The sequence below is a fragment of the Aspergillus multicolor genome, assembly GCF_047715735.1.
Source record: "Aspergillus multicolor strain CBS 133.54 unplaced genomic scaffold BDW74scaffold_1, whole genome shotgun sequence".
NCBI lineage: Eukaryota > Fungi > Ascomycota > Eurotiomycetes > Eurotiales > Aspergillaceae > Aspergillus > Aspergillus multicolor.
Window position 1 is genome coordinate 1,876,826 of NW_027395952.1, and position 15,579 is coordinate 1,892,404.

General features: G+C 50.9%; 4 protein-coding genes across 4 annotated transcripts; 2 read left to right on the forward strand and 2 right to left on the reverse strand.

The window, feature by feature from the left end:
* Positions 1-779: 779 nt before the first annotated feature.
* On the forward strand, positions 780-1,841 carry BDW74DRAFT_172658 (zinc-binding alcohol dehydrogenase family protein; the record flags this gene model as incomplete). The annotated part of the gene is made up of 1 exon (XM_073727613.1): positions 780-1,841. One exon carries the CDS (start codon positions 780-782, stop codon positions 1,839-1,841), a length of 1,062 nt encoding a protein of 353 aa, XP_073589917.1.
* A 226-nt stretch (positions 1,842-2,067) lies between these two features.
* BDW74DRAFT_172659 (uncharacterized protein) lies at positions 2,068-7,098 on the reverse strand (the record flags this gene model as incomplete). Its single annotated transcript, XM_073727614.1, has 3 exons — positions 2,068-4,458; positions 4,511-6,075; positions 6,132-7,098. 3 exons carry the CDS (start codon positions 7,096-7,098, stop codon positions 2,068-2,070), a joined length of 4,923 nt encoding a protein of 1,640 aa, XP_073589918.1.
* Positions 7,099-8,445: 1,347 nt separating this feature from the next.
* BDW74DRAFT_172660 (uncharacterized protein) lies at positions 8,446-9,621 on the reverse strand (the record flags this gene model as incomplete). The annotated part of the gene is made up of 1 exon (XM_073727615.1): positions 8,446-9,621. One exon carries the CDS (start codon positions 9,619-9,621, stop codon positions 8,446-8,448), a length of 1,176 nt encoding a protein of 391 aa, XP_073589919.1.
* A 2,997-nt stretch (positions 9,622-12,618) lies between these two features.
* Positions 12,619-13,434, forward strand: BDW74DRAFT_172661 (uncharacterized protein; the record flags this gene model as incomplete). The annotated part of the gene is made up of 1 exon (XM_073727616.1): positions 12,619-13,434. One exon carries the CDS (start codon positions 12,619-12,621, stop codon positions 13,432-13,434), a length of 816 nt encoding a protein of 271 aa, XP_073589920.1.
* Positions 13,435-15,579: the final 2,145 nt, after the last annotated feature.

The window sequence follows — 15,579 nt, forward strand, 5'->3', positions numbered from 1 at the left end:
AGTTTGCGATTAACATGAACCATGTTCAAATCGCCTGGCACTGCGGTCATGATACTCTGCCCGAGGTACCGCGTGATAAAGTCTTGACACCTTGCGTTCAGTTGATAGGTGTAGGAAGTAGATTTGTCGGCCGTCCAGATAAAATCGCAGACAGGAGGCCGAACCATCAATATCTTGCCGCCAATTGGCTGTAGGTCGAGCACCCCTGATGTGAAGTTGCATATCACCCCGAAAGATTTGCATTTCTTGCAATAGGGCCGCCCTTCATCACACTGGGCTGGGTCAGCACTGCTTTAGAATTGCGTCTCTATAAGTATGGACCATCATCACTCATTCCAGCTGTCAAAGCGGGGAGCCCACCTTGAGCTTTCTGAGCTTGCAATTTCGACAGCCGTACCTTGACCTTCGCTGAGGCCTTCGTATTTGGCGAGCTCCGATCATTATGGATTGCGTGGCCGCTAGTGTCCACCGATTGGATGGCGTCAAGACACACAAAGACATGAATGATAGGGGACAGCATGCAGGAGCAAACTGAATCACAGCCCCCATACGCTAACCTCCATTGGGGGCCTCATTCCCCGCGCTAACCAACTCTCGGATGTAGCCTTTTCTAATTGGTTGAGAGACTTGCCCTAACTGAGGGCCCCATCGGCCATTATCTAGCTTCCTGGGGATACGTAACGGTATAAGAGAAAAGTCCTGCCATGCTCAAGACGTATTGATTTGAATCTCAAGATTATCTTACATCCTGATTACCAACTTCCACACTCTCCATCACCATGTCCTCCCACCTCGCCACGATCCTCCCCGCCAAAGGCGCCCCCTTCACCATCCAGCCCCGCCCAACACCCTCCCCAGGCCCAGGCGAACTCCTCATCGCCGTCAAATCCGTCGCCCTAAACCCAGCCGACATAATCATGCGCGACAACGGCCTCTTCATTCCCTCTTATCCCACAGTCACAGGCTTCGACATGGCCGGTCTTGTCCTCGAAGTCGGTGATGGCGTCCCCTCAACTTTCAAACCTGGCTCCCGCATCGCGGCGTACAGTGCTTCAGCCTGGAAAGGCTGCGATTCGGACTACGGTCCCTTTCAGGAAAGATGTCTTGTGCCTTGGCAGCATGCTGCCGTTCTTCCGGAGGACATATCGTGGGACCATGCGGCGTCATTGCCGGTCGCTGTGCAGGTGCCGCTTAGTGCGTGGGATGCTATGGGGATTTCGCGCCCTGGGGAGACCACCGCTCCTGGTACCGAGAAAAACGAGGCTCTGCTTATCTGGGGCGCGTCGTCGAGCGTCGGAACGATGGGCGTGCAGACTGCTCGGATTCTGCGTGATGATCCGAGTTCTTCAGCTGCAGCCGTCTACGCTGTTGCGGGAAAAGCGAATCTGGACTATGTGCGTTCGCTCGGCGCAGATCGGGTATTCGACTACAAAAGTTCCCACATCGTTGATTCTATCATCGACACAGCCAAAGATGATTGGCTGGTGGTCCGGTATTGCTTCCTCGCTGCCGGTGATCTAGCGCAATGTCAAGCTGTGATGAAGAGTTTTCTCGCCGAGACAAAGACAGCGAAGATTGCATCGGCACCATCAGTCCCCACTGGTGTGGAGGTCATAGATGGCCTTGAAACGATCTTTGTCATGCCGTCTCACGTGGAAGAGGAGAGACTGGAACAGTTCCGGTGCTGGATGAGTTGGTTGAGTGAGAACCTCGAGAAGCGAACCATCAGGCCGAGCCCCGAACTGAGGGTTGTCGGGAAGGGCCTGGAGACTATCAGCGCTGGTTTAGATCAACTGGAACAAGGGGTGAGTTGCACGAAGTTGGTTGTTGAGATTTATTAGGACATATGGTACCATCCGGGTACCAGTCAGTTAAACTGGCCTATCGCAATTAGTCTTAAATTTCAGATCACTATTGTATTTCTAGCCGAATACATATTCCCTTCGCATACTCACTGAGCTCCGCAGAAGGTAGCGACTGTACGGTACCGCTAGACCTCACCTTGTCCCGAGGTCCGCGCTGCGGGCAGCTCACATATAGCTCGCATTCCTAGCATGCTGGTATTTGCTAGTCAAGAGCAAAGTCTAAAAACAACATTTGGCCAGAGCCGCAGACAAGGATAATCACATTGTCACAGACCGCTGTGTAAAGAGGCCTGTATTCGGAAGGCAGCCAAAGCATATTCCGACCCTTGTAGGTGATCCATCTTCTTCTAACAAATAATCCAGGACTTTCCATCTCGAACCTGTCACCTGACTGATTTAAGCTGAGAGCACCAAGATTTGTGACGAGAGATTGGTTGTCCGCAGGGAAAGACAGGCTCGTTATTCCAGGGATGTCTTTGAGCTCACACAAGCACTCTCCCGTCAGCGTGTTCCAGAGCCGTAGAGAGTTATCGAGTGAAGCAGACCTGGAATAGAGCCAGTTGACAAATGGATCTCCAGATGAGGAGGCCACGATGGAGCCATTATGTGTAAACTCAACCTCTGCAACTTCATTCGCATGACCCGTGAGGGCTTGCAAGTCGCCTGAAGAGAGGTTCCAGAGATAGAGAACCTTGTCGTCAGTCACTACCAGTTTTGTAGAGTCAGATGAGAAAATAGACCAGCATGTGAGACGTGTATTTAATGAAATGGTCTGCAAACACAGGCCACTGGATATATCCCAGACCTGGACGATCTGTCCGACCTGTAAGACCACTTTAGTCCCATCAGGCGAGAGATTGGCTTTTCTAATCTCCCCTGTGCAATCATTCAATGTTAGCAGGCATTTTCCAGTTGATCTATCCCGGATTTTCATTGTCTCGTGGTCGATTGACAGAACCTGACTGTCCGAAGGGCAATCTCGGCACTCCCCAGTTGATAGATTCCATAATGTTCGCTTTCGTACATTGTTATGGTAGGAGTAGAATTTCACGCTTTCATTAGACACGAAATCAAGGGTTTGAGGACTTGTTGCATGCCACTTCAATTCTTGTAGACATTTTCCAGACGAAATATCCCAGATCCGGATCATATCATTTTTGGCCGATGCTATCTTTCTTCTATCGGGCGACGTGGAGATATAATTGGCTTCATCACGGCCGTTTTGATCTGCATCAGGGCCTTGTACAGAGGTCGCGTCCCATATCAACACCGTATCGTCCCATGATCCTGATGCAAGCACCGTCTTCCCGTGATGCGAGGAAGGTGAGAAAGCCACTGTCGAAACCCAACTTGTATGTCCACTCAATACTCGCAAGAGCATTCCATCATGGGGATTCCAGAGCCGCACTGTATCCCCATGATACCAAGTCGCTGATGCTAACATGTTCCCGTCCGGCGAGAAAGCTATGTCATGTACTTCAGCGTTGTGCTCGAGGACTCTTAGGCATTCCCCAGTGATAGGGTTCCAGAGCCTGATAGTCGCATCCGGCGATGACGATGCCAGTATGTTGCTGTCGGGTGAGAAGGCAACTGCAGTGACAGCTCCAGTATGGCCTTCAAGGGTCAAGAGACAATGGCCAGTTGATGGGTTCCACAGTTGTACGGCGCTTAGATCAACTTCCACGTAAACAATATTAGTCTTATTGCCACAAGCCGATACCAGCATCTTCCCATCGCTAGAGAAAACCAAGGTGCAGATCAGAGCAGTATTGGTCTCCAAAATGTGGAGGCACCTTCCAGCAAGCGCGTCCCATATGCGTATGGTTCTATCGATGGACGCAGATGCAAGTGTGATGGGCTGATATGGCTGATACGGCGCAGGTGAGAAGGCCACAGCAGTCACACGGCCCGCATGTCCTTCCAGGATAGATAGACACTGCCTGGTAACGGGATCCCAGAGTCTGACTGTCTTGTCAGATGATGTGGATGCAAGTATCTCTCGATCGAAGGAAAAGGCAACCTGATTAACCGGTAGAGTATGTCCCTGTAATGTCCCTAGACACTGTCCTGTTGTAACGTCCCAGAGAAGAACCATATTCTCGAACTTGGACGCTAGCATGTCCCCAGCGCTCGAAAATGCGATGCTGCTAAACGCGTCGGATATCGTCCAACCATCGCCAAATTCGTTGCATGGATTCCCCTGTGAGGAGACCGGTGAAAGGCTCTCAGGTTGGCTCGGTGGCTGGAGCAAGTGTAGACATTCGCCTGTTGAGGTATCCCAGAGTCGTACCGTGCTCCCAGATGTTGAGGCGAGTACTTTTCCATCAGGTGAGAAAATAATATACCAGTCACCACCAGGCTCCAGCTCAAGGGTCTGTTCATGAGGACTCCAATGATTTTGAAGGGAAGGTACCTTCTTCATCCACCGGCAAAGACGATCCTGAAACGTCACGCGAATAGGGCTTTGTGACGGGGCGAATAAAAGTCCGCTAAAATATATCTGCAAAGGAGCTTCCTCTAGGATAGCCTTGTTTACTCGAGCTAGGCGCCTTGCATCCCAGATAAACTCATAAAGACGCGGGCAGTCATTTTCCTAACCTCGTAATTAGTAAAAAGAATGAGTCAGGGATCGAACCGATACTCACTAACGCCATGGACTCCAAAGACAGGATTGCTCGAATCCCCTCCGGTACCCTACGCATCCAGCCAAGGGCCTCGAGCCAATGAAGTATGTGGCTGCTTAGGAACTGATGAACAGCGTCGTTATCCTTGAGCGGAGCATTGCTCTTCTGCAAGTGTTGTACCCAGAAAAGACACGCATATCTGACCTCTGACAAGATGCCTTGCTGCAACCGAAACTCATCGACTTCATCCACTGACGCCCCATGATTGCCGAGGCCGCAAATATCTTCCCTGAGAGATAAATTCATAAGTTGCAAGCAGCAGTGTGCTAACTCATGATGAGTCTCTTGTTCGTCTACCCAGAAGTTTGCATCGTTGCATCTGGCTTTATCAAGCAAGTAATCGCGAAATGACGGATGATGTAGACGGATCGAACGACCGAGGTCCCGGGGAATATCTAGGATGGCGTGAAGCTTTCGCAGCATGTAGCTAGCGCTCTGTATCTGAATCTGCAGTAGCTTGCATAACGATTCGAGCGGCAGCGGCGAAGAAAGAAGAACAATAGCCCCAAGAACCTGTTTGACGAGGCCATAGAGCCTTTTCTGCTCTTGGTCCGTGTATGTCACGGAAACAACGCTCCTGAGAACCGAGGTATAGATCTCGTTCAGGCTCTCTTCGGGGCCAGTGCTCGACGATCCGCCTTGAACAAGAATGTTCAGTCGTTCCTCAGCAAATGGACCACCCTCATCGATGAACCGACACGCAGTTGCACACCATATGAAAAGGCCATTTGACTTGGCTGCAAGAAATTCAACTGTGGCTGAACTGGGCCACGAAGAGCTAAGAGCCAATGTTTGTGCTATAATGCGTAGTTCATGCTGTAGATAGAAGGAGATGTCGTGATGAAGAGCCTCAGAGGGTAAATGGTGAAGGACCAAACCGCATCGATACTCTTGGGGTATACTGGAGATTTCGAGCTCGATGGGTAGGATTGGTCTGCTCGTTATAAACACTCTGATGAGATTCAGCGAGGCAAGTTGTGCTTCACTCAACAGCTGAAGAATAATCCGGATATTCCGATCGTCGTCACATTCATCGAGGGCGTCGACCACAATGATGAATGGAAGTAGGATTGACTTGTCAGCGATCTTTGATAGAGAACGAACCACAAGCTGGCGCCACTGGTCGCTGAGAGACAGTGATCCTATATCAACGCAAGCTTCGATTGCTTCGCAGATGAAGGACTGAAGTGGTAGGATATGGTTAGCAAGCTGCCGGGCAATGGTCGTCACGAATTTGGCAGCATGGCCAGTGTCTCCGCCTCCCCTGGAGAAGAAGAAGCTTGCGCCCAGCCGTTGCTTATCGTGATATTGCCGGGCGATCGTGCGAGCAATCGTTGATTTTCCAATTCCTGCCCAGCCGTTTAGCCAGAAGATAGATGCTCCATCTTGCCTGTCAGCCCATTGATTGATCTCCCCCAGAACCTGGGAACGGGTATTATCAAGGCAAGTGCGCTCGTGCTGTCTTTGATACGAACTGTAAGTTGCCTCTGCAACATACGGGAGGCGGCTGAGGGTTTCCTGATTTGCTACCATTTCGGGTGCGTGTTAGCACGATCATCCCAACCTTGAGACTTTGTCTAACCTTGCTTCTCTTTGAAGATATCCTCTGCAGCTCGTCCCTTTGCAACAGAAGCGGGCGGTATGACTGTCAATAGCTCTTTGGCGTATGCCACAGCCGTTGCGCTCGCGTATGGCTGCCACTCCTTGTTTTTGTGCGAATCAGCGTAATCGCAAATGCCTCTAATGACTATGCAACCCAGCGTATTCATCATACCAGCCGCCTCCATTTCGAAACACAGGACGCTGTCTAACTCAGAGCTAATATAATCTCTTTGCGTGCCGCTTCGCATCACTAGATTGCCCGATGCAATGGTGCCATAGTGGACCGCTATACCATTTTCACGAGGGTCTCGTTGTATCATTCTGTCTGTGTCGCAATCCTTGCAGGTTTCACCGCCAGCATGTTCATACTCTGCCTTAAACAGGACGTCTTGTTCGGAGTTCGGCAACTCAAATCCTGGCACACTCCTGAAATGAGCGATATACATGTGCAGCATGGCCTGTCCCCTTAGATAGCTGGCTTGCACTTTTGCAACAGCTTCAAGGAGGATTTTGGGGGGCGCATTCAGGTGGCCGATTCGCTGAAGACCGGTCGGGGTAGCCTTACCAAAGTCGTACTGAACTACGCCCCCGTGCGTTTTCTCCGGGAAACCAACGACAACGTCTCCAAGTCGAATATCTGCTTTGACCGATGGAACACCGCCACCAATACCGACGAGAAAAGCAAACCTGATGGCCGGATACAAAGACTGTAGCCGCGCGGTAGCGGTGGCAGCGGAGTTGGTACCCATCTGGCCCTTTGGAAGACAAGCAATGACAACGTTATGGCCCGCGATTCGGCCGAGTGTGTAGATGCCATCCGGGCCGTGATTTTCGAAGCCATCGTGAGTCTCATCGAGCATCTCCTGCGCCGCAGCGAGTTCGACGGGAAGCGCGCAGACCCATACCACCGTGTAATCCTCCGCCGAATGGCGGCGCCGTTTCGTCATGATGTAGGGTACTTTTGATCGCGCGACAAGTTGTACTAGCTCCAGTGGCTATTGGAGCTTGTGTTTCATGGGATATGTGACGATCTCGTTCTTTCAGCTCGGTGGAAGGGCAGGCAAAATGAGGGGAAGAGCCACGTCAGCATTGGAAGGCGCCTGCAGACCCCGGGCGGCTGAGTGGCAAGCGAAGAAAAAAAGAAATTCAAACCGCCAACGGAATATTTGCGTGACTTGGATGCTGGAACCAATTGCATCGCATCAAGCCAGCTTGCTTATGTTCTGTATCATCAATGTCATTGCCTAGGTAGTGATGCTGTTGATGAAGGAGAGATTGCGAGCAACAGGAGTTCTTGTGAGGGCGAATGGGCGGGCGGCCATTCACGCCTTCCCCAAGGATATGGTGTACACACCTTTGTCGCGTGTCCTCAGCCCATGACTGCTTAGTGTTCAACCGCTGGAACGAAAAGCGTCACGGTCTTGCTTGACGGGTAAAGATTATCCCCCGCGAGGACTGGCAGAGGCCTGTGAACCAATACATACTCTATCACCTCCCTGGATCAGGAGATATATCCCCGGACTTATATTCCAAAGACAAGTCCAGGCTACGACGCAACACTTACAACTCAAAGAACCAGCTATGTCAGCATCAGCAATTGCAACCCACCCGCCTGACCGTGACCCCTTGATCGACCTGCGATATAGCTGTACGTATTGGCTTGACCATTTCATTGAGGCGGCTTCGGCATCCGCTTCTAAGGACAGTGCAATCGGATATAAAATAGCTTCTGATTTTTTGAAGAAACATCTGCTTCACTAGGTACATGTAGCTAGACAGCCGTATTCTAATTGGTGATGGCCGGCATGGAATCTTAGCTCTCAAAAAACTTGTCCACCAGCAGCAAGTATGTGGTTTCTATTAATGCTTAGCGAGGCCCATTGAACTTAAAGTAAAAGTATTCTCCTACTTACGTGGGTCCTAATGGTTGATTATATAACAGGTATATCTGGAGCACATGCTATGAATTAATTATAAGAGAGGTATTAATGCCACTATATCCCTAGGTAGGTAAGCACTGCACTTGCTTTCTATTCACCAGCTATGGTAGTAAAAACAACAAGCTTTAATAGCGTGAATAGTTAAATTCTCTATAGCGCGCTTTTATGATGCAGGAGGCTTGGGATCCATACACGCGACTATTAAATAGTTACCGGGGTCCAGTCCTTGGGGTGGCCTTCTCGTCTGCCGGGCATTAAAGCCTCAACGCGCGATGTTGACATGAAAAGAATGACAAAGGTGACACCGACAAAATATAATTGACTACTCAAAGTTTGTTATTGTGTTAGGGTTACCTAGGTATGCCCCTCCAAAACCACTCCAACCTCCTGGACTCGCCGTACCTCATCCACATCAAACCCTCCCTCCGGAGTGGCAAACATCCCCTTCATCCTTGGTGTCCAATAGTCCTCGATGTATTTGTGTAGCGTCACATCAAGTCGGTTATACTCGGCAATAAACTCAGGGACAAGGTCGTTGAGTTTTTGAATGAGTAATTGCTCTTCATCCCGAATCTGAGACTCATCGCCGGCAACGTCATGTCTACAGCTGTCTCGAAGATCGACGTATGATCCGTTGTTCCAGTGGTGGCAGGTGTGTGTGAGCTCCAACCCTTCAAAGGTGATGTAGCGTATAATTACCTGGGAGGCAATGGCAAGGTTCTCAGCGGTAAATTCCTGCGGCGCAAGTTCCGTCGCCTTGTCCCAGTACAGAGCATTAGAGCAGGTGGGCCTCAGCGCGTGGAGCAGTAGAAGTAATGCGGTGCACCCGCCCGCGAGTTCTCCAGAACAAGCGCATATACAGTCGTCTGTGAATGAGTCAGTCGAAAGGGTAGATAGAAGCCTTGCATCCTGTGTGTCGGGTATTTGTTGGGACCCCCATTCTTCGTGATCGCAATGTGGCAGCCCAAAGCTGCCCATACCCTCGACTGAGCGGAAGTGCAATCCGTAGCCGAACTGCTCTGCCAGGTACCAAATCGCAGGGTAACCTGCTGCCGAATATTGGTAAAGATTGGCCCCTTTCTCGACCAGCCAATGTACTATACGTGCAAAATACACAAGGGGCTTTTCGGAGTTCCCGCAAGGACTACCCCCACGACAGCATAAAGCCATAAGGGGCGTGATGCCGTCTGGATCCGTCTGGTTAAGATCTGTAAATCCAGCGTCGTACGCGAGCTGCGCAGCCGATAGATTCCCAAGGACATAGCTGTATACGGTGTCGAAATTGCCCCCCGGGTAGCCGCAAAAGTGTCCATGCTCGATGTCTGGCAAAGGGTCGAGTGATAATAATTCTTGGTAGATTGATGGGGTTTTGGTGTCCAGAAGACCATCTATCGGCTCTAACAGGGGGGAGATAATATAGTATGGCAGGTACTGGATTGCCTGCTGTTGAAGTCTCAATTGACCCACTGCCCGGCGTCTAATAATCTCGCTGAACAGCTCCGGCTTATTGGTCGAGATAGCGGCGCTCATGGAATGTGGCCACACAAAGTCCATGTAATCAAGGAGTACCTTGACGCATTCATGTTCCCCTGTGTGGCATGCAAACTGAAAGCAGTCATTGATCAACCTTTTGTCCCGAGGTAAGTCTGACTGGAGCGTGATTCGCATTCCCTCTGGCCAACCCAAGCATTGAAAAAGAACTCCACTGTATCCAGGGAAGAGCGTATGAAGCTCGTAATACTTCACAGCTTCGACTTCCAAGAGACGCGGTAGTGCGGCTCCCGACTGTGTCATGATCACAGTATCCAACTCCCAGATCGCAAGGTCTAGGCTCCCCATCTACGGTCAGCCCGTTCTTCAGGGTATGTGCTTGAGTAGGGGTGTCTACCTTCACACTGTGTTGACTGCAATAGCTCCCGGCCTAATTTGGTTGCCCAGTATTGCAACCTAAAACGGCCTTCTGGATACTCCAAGTTCCAAGGGTCGCGGTCGGTGGGCAGACATGGCGATATCATGGGACTGCCATGGATTAGGAGCTCTCGAAGTACTTCAAATCCTACCCACGACCACCCCCTAAAGCGAGCAGAGTGTTCATGATAGAACCTGTCGAATGTCATGTGATGCATAAAAGCATCCAACACTGTATCTCCGTCCAAATTCTGCTCCTCAACCGGAACACCGGCCTCAACCAGATGTCGGATGAAGGATTACTGGCCGAAAAATTGCCCAGGACTGATATCGCTCGACAGAGAAAACCAGCAGCTACCAAGCCAATCCTGCGTGCAATCGTCAACCACGGCATCGAACAACTTGGGTGGTCCTACTTAGAATTGCGCATCGCACAGCGGTGGCCATCTAAACTTACATGAAGCAATGTACTACCGTCCGAAAGGCAATCAGTTGGGGAGGCTCTTCCATCACGAAACATTTGGAACAGTTCTGACTTTGTGCTTTCAAGTCTCCTTTCTGTGAACCCTTCATGATCAAAACTAGCCATAGTCTCTTTCAGGAGTTTGAAAGCCGGCGAATCTTCACTCACAATAGCATGCATCCTGATGGTGGGATTAATCGAAAACGCTCCAGCGCCTCTGGTCATTGTCATCATGATCTGAATAGACAAGCCGAGAAACCGGTTGCAGAAGGTATAGCTACTCGCAACCCCAACTGTTCGTTCATTGCGGACGTATAACGGGCAGGATCTGTCGTGGAGGGTGAAGACTTCGAGTAATCGGGAACGTCTTGGTTTGCGAAGGCAAGTACAGTATTGCAACATAGAATTGGCTTGTGAGGCGAGCAGCTGGCGTCTTTTGTTCATGGACCTGTTGACCTCCTGTTGTTGATTGCAAAGGTCCCTCATCGTACTCGGCTCTGGAATTATCATGGCAGTGGACCTGCGGGTTCGGTCGCATACCGGGAGTTGCTGAATGGAAGTGAGCATACAGTTTATATCGAGAGCCCAAGATAATACCTGCGGAACCAGCGTCTGGGGGCCCGATGAGGGAGAGTTCCCTCCTTCAATGACACCAAGTATTCTGGTTGTCCGAATGTCCATCGATGATGTCCGTATGTCGATTGATGAGGTTCGTAGTATCATGTCTTGTATATCCCTCTGCTGTTGCGCCATGAGAGCGCTTTGACGAAAGATATGCGCACTTTGGCATAAAGTAATAAACATTGAGGTGGACTCCGGATCTCTCATTTTGGAGAATGCTTACCTGTTCAACAGTTGGAGGGCAAGACTGAGGTTTTCCTGAAGCCCCGAAACCAACGAGGAGAGCGTGGCCAGCGTCTCCTTCTTGAATGGGTAAACCCCCCTCTTCAGCCTCAACCAGTCATGCTTCCTCACGAACGGAGCGCTCGAAGTGTCGCTTGAGCTGCACTTCGTCAGCATGCCTTCCAGTTTGTCGCAAGCTTCTTGACACGAAGCCAGATTATCAGTAACAAGTTGACGAAACTGGTCGATATCGAGGGGGGGTTTGGTCTCAGGCGACAAGAGAGCCTCAAGTAACTTCAAGGTCTTCTGTAGTCCATCAATCTTTGACGTGAATCCTCGGATCTCCTTATCGTAGTCTTTCAAAGGTCCATAATACCGGAGAAACCCCTACGACGCCCGCGCTCAGCGAAAATGGATCACCCATTATTTCTCTCTTTGCGAAGTACGGTATCTTCGCCGAGAATACACGTAAATGTTGGGACTTGGATAATCTGGGAATGGGAAGGAAATGGAATAGATGGAATCCCCACCTCAGCGCCGACCGGTCATGCCAGGTGCGGTTACACGAGGAGCAGCACTTCAACGAATTGCCTGCATCCACGTCGAACGTGGCTTGATGAGACGAGGCTGAGAGTTTCCCCAGGCTCAGAACAGGCTGTCGGAGTATTCTTCGGCGAGGATGGGTAGTGTCGTGCGGCTCTTGGGTGGAAATTTTCGCCCGCCTCGAGGAATGACTTCAAGGTCGGTGCAAGGTTATCCGTGAACCAAGACGGTTTTCAGGCAGGAACTCATGCCACCTATTACTGTGCTCAGAGGTTGAGACTTGCAAACTCCGCTTCAAGAACGCTGTTATACCTGTAACACTGAGATGGTCTCCCAATCATACAGACCACTAGAGCACACGGCAGCACCATATTAGAAGATGCCACAGGACATTCATTTTATTCTCTTCAAGACTGACGGCCAATCCTGACAGGGGCCCTTGCAGCTAGACACGCTGGCCCACTGACCTCCTATTTGCCTGCCTTCACGGCGGCCGTTGAGATTGGCCGAAGCCGGGGGCAGGAAAATTGCTCGGTGTTTGAACTACATGCTGCACGACATAAGAGGGAGGATGATTAGCCTTAATTGACTTATTGTGCAACATTCGATGAGGCTGGCCGCAAGCAGCTGAGGCCCCTCCCAGTTCCCAGGGCTGTTGCGAGGAAACAAGGAACTTGGCTATAGTTGCCTTATACCTGCTGTTTTCTATCTCAAACGGTCACCAGGCTGCCAGTGTGCAGCAGATGCATTCCTATCTTCGGATATTGGCGATGGCTCGCTCCTTCCTCGTTGTCCTCGCCCTTCTCCCGGTCGCCCATGCGGTCGGATGGGATGACTTCTCAAACAACCTTGCGACCGATCTCGCTCCATTTCTTTCGTTGTTCGGTGAACAAGTTACAAAGCAATTTCTTAGTGAAAGTACGACATTCTTGGACTACTTTATCTTTGCCATGGCCCCGATGGGTATCCTTACGGCGGTGGTTTCTGCAATCCGTGTATGCGGAAGTCCAGCCTTGAGGGCCTTTGTCGGTCGCGCCCAGGAAGGAGGAGGCCAAGCAGAGGCGGAATTGTGCTCGTCGACTAGTCAAGGTGTCTGCGAAGTCTATCACAACGGGGGTATCGCTCGGGTCTTTGGCCATCCGAAGATTCTGGAGGTCGTCTATGATCCAAAGTTCAACGAGCTCGATCGGCCATGCAATCTATCGTTCAAGGACTATGTCCGCAAGACCGGGAAGTGGTATCGGAAACAGGGAACGATGTGGCCGAGGCAATCCAAACGAACAGACTCCATTTCGTTATTGAGCATCCATGAAGCCGCAGGCTATGACGCCCCAACGCCGGCCTTCGCACCAAACTTATCTCTGAACGTCGGCATCAAGAAGGTCTACCCAGCTGTCTTCTGGGCCGTGGCCGTCGGCGGCTTCTTTTTGCAGGCCGGCGTACTGGTCTTCGCTTGTGTCGCAACGTACTACCTTCACTGGGGGCGCGATGGTAGAGATCGGGAACCGTACGCCTACGCATGTCCGCTTGTGCTCATTGGCACAGTGCTTGTTTGTGGTGGTGTGTATCTCTGTGCATATTTATAGGCCAGAGTACCGATGAGGAGGTGTGGTGTAAGCACACGAGCCCGGACGACAGGGCCTCCATACACTAGTTGCAACCGGGAGGGCAAAGAGTTGGCGATCAGACATTTCACGCATTCTCCTACTGTGATAACAACACTTTGGAGGGCACTCTGCAAGAATATGCCATCTCTTGGAGAAACGAACAGTCACCAAATGCACAATACACTGTGTGGATCGCGGTGAGCCTTACAGTTTGCGGCTTTACATTCCAGTTTATTGGCCTTCGGGGTGTACATTCCTCTGTTGCAGTGACTCAACTTGGAGCTGTTATGGTCATGGCCGTGGCCCGAGCAGGTTTGCGAATGCAGCGGCTGACGCCAGACGCCAACGCGGTCGCCGATCATGGAGAAAAAAATCATCGGCCATGAGCGCGATTGGCTCTCTTGGCGCCTTGGACGAGAGGAGATCGATGGGTATATAACTCATGCAAATCCATTGTTCCAGGACTTCTCAGAATCGGAAACTGCTTCGTACGCCCGCTGGATGTTTCACAGCGTACCCTGCATGATGATAGCACTTGCAAGCCTGAAAGTAGTCCCCCCCAATAAGCCAGATATAGGGCACCACTTGCTCCGTCTCCGAGCTCAACTCGCATCTCTTACGCTTCCCCCTTCGGTTGACGGGAGATTCAGTGTTTCGCCAAGCGCTTTTGATACGAATATGGTTGAAGGCCGGCATCGTGCTAAGTACCTGGTGTCAGCGATTGTGTCAGTTGCCAACCATGTTTTCGCTGACATTACCAGAGTAAGGAGGTACTGGCAGACCGAATCGACCATGTATTGGAACTTTGGGTGCAAAGTCGACTTAGTCAAAAGAGACACCCTGGAGCTGCACAATATAGGCACCTGTTCAGCCTCACTATCAAGGGTCATTGGGGCGCTAGACTCAAGTTGGCAAGCGTCCGACGGTCTTCACGAGGAGATAGAAGCCGCTTTAGGCTTATGGCTTTGGGGATTGAAGTGTGAATTGGATGACCTTACAAGACTAGATCGTCAGGGGCCCTTGCATGGCCAGCGCGGGTCTCAGCGCATCCGAGCCCACACGATCATTACAACTAAAGGCGGCCATGGCGGACTTTCACTACGGTTGTGGCATTCCAGATCAACCTTATTGGAACATCCAAACAGGTATGAAGCTCAAGAAAGCCACCAGACTAACCCAAACACACTGTGGCGGTTCAATGAAAGACAAGGCACACACGTTCCAGTCAAACTACAGCGTAACAACTTGGCACACGACAGAGCTATGAGTCGTGTATTTGGATGGTACGTATTACACAGTCAAGAACATCCGGATGGCCGCCCCATTGTCGCGTCTACTGTCAGGTCGAGTCGCCCGCTCGCTCCTCAGTGTGAGCAGGAAATCTTTGGCACATTTCTCATGGCTGTACTAAGTACCGTGGACATTGGGCCAATAAATTTGCAGGAAATTGACGGGAGTTTCCAATTGTCCAACGACTTGGTGGCTTCTCTCGTCAAGGTATTTGTCGAGAACGGTCTCAGATCCGAAGAAGATGCCCTGCTCTGTATTATACCGGTAATACTGGCTCGAATACGAACATCTTCTTTGCAGTGCGCGATCGAAACAGCAAAGCGGAGCGCAAACGCTGATCGACGAGAGGGAAGGTGGTCAAGGGCACGGGATACTCTCCGATGGATACTCGATGAGATAGGCCAGGTACCTCCATCGGAATTGAATGGCAACTCCCGGGATTCTATGATTGAGGAGATCGTGGTCGCACTGGCAGAGCTGTATCGTTACGCACTTGCAGATGGCAAACTTGAAGTTCGTGAGTTCGGTCATGGGGGTATTTACCAACACTTGCCCGAGCTCGACCGGTTCTCCCCGGCGTTTCCAATTGTTAGTCGCTACCTCGAGGTTGTTCGTAAACTCAGATCGCACGAAGGGAGAGATTGCACCAAGGCTGATGGTTGGCTTTTGTCTGCTCTACGTACAAGCGATTTGACATCTGCGCTGGTTGCCCTCAGATACCTAATTCCCACGGACGATTGGGACGACTGGGTTAAAGACGAAAGAATAAATGCCCTTTCCTTAGCAGCTAGCCTTGGGTGGTTTGATGTCGTGCTGGGTCTACTCGAGCTAAGG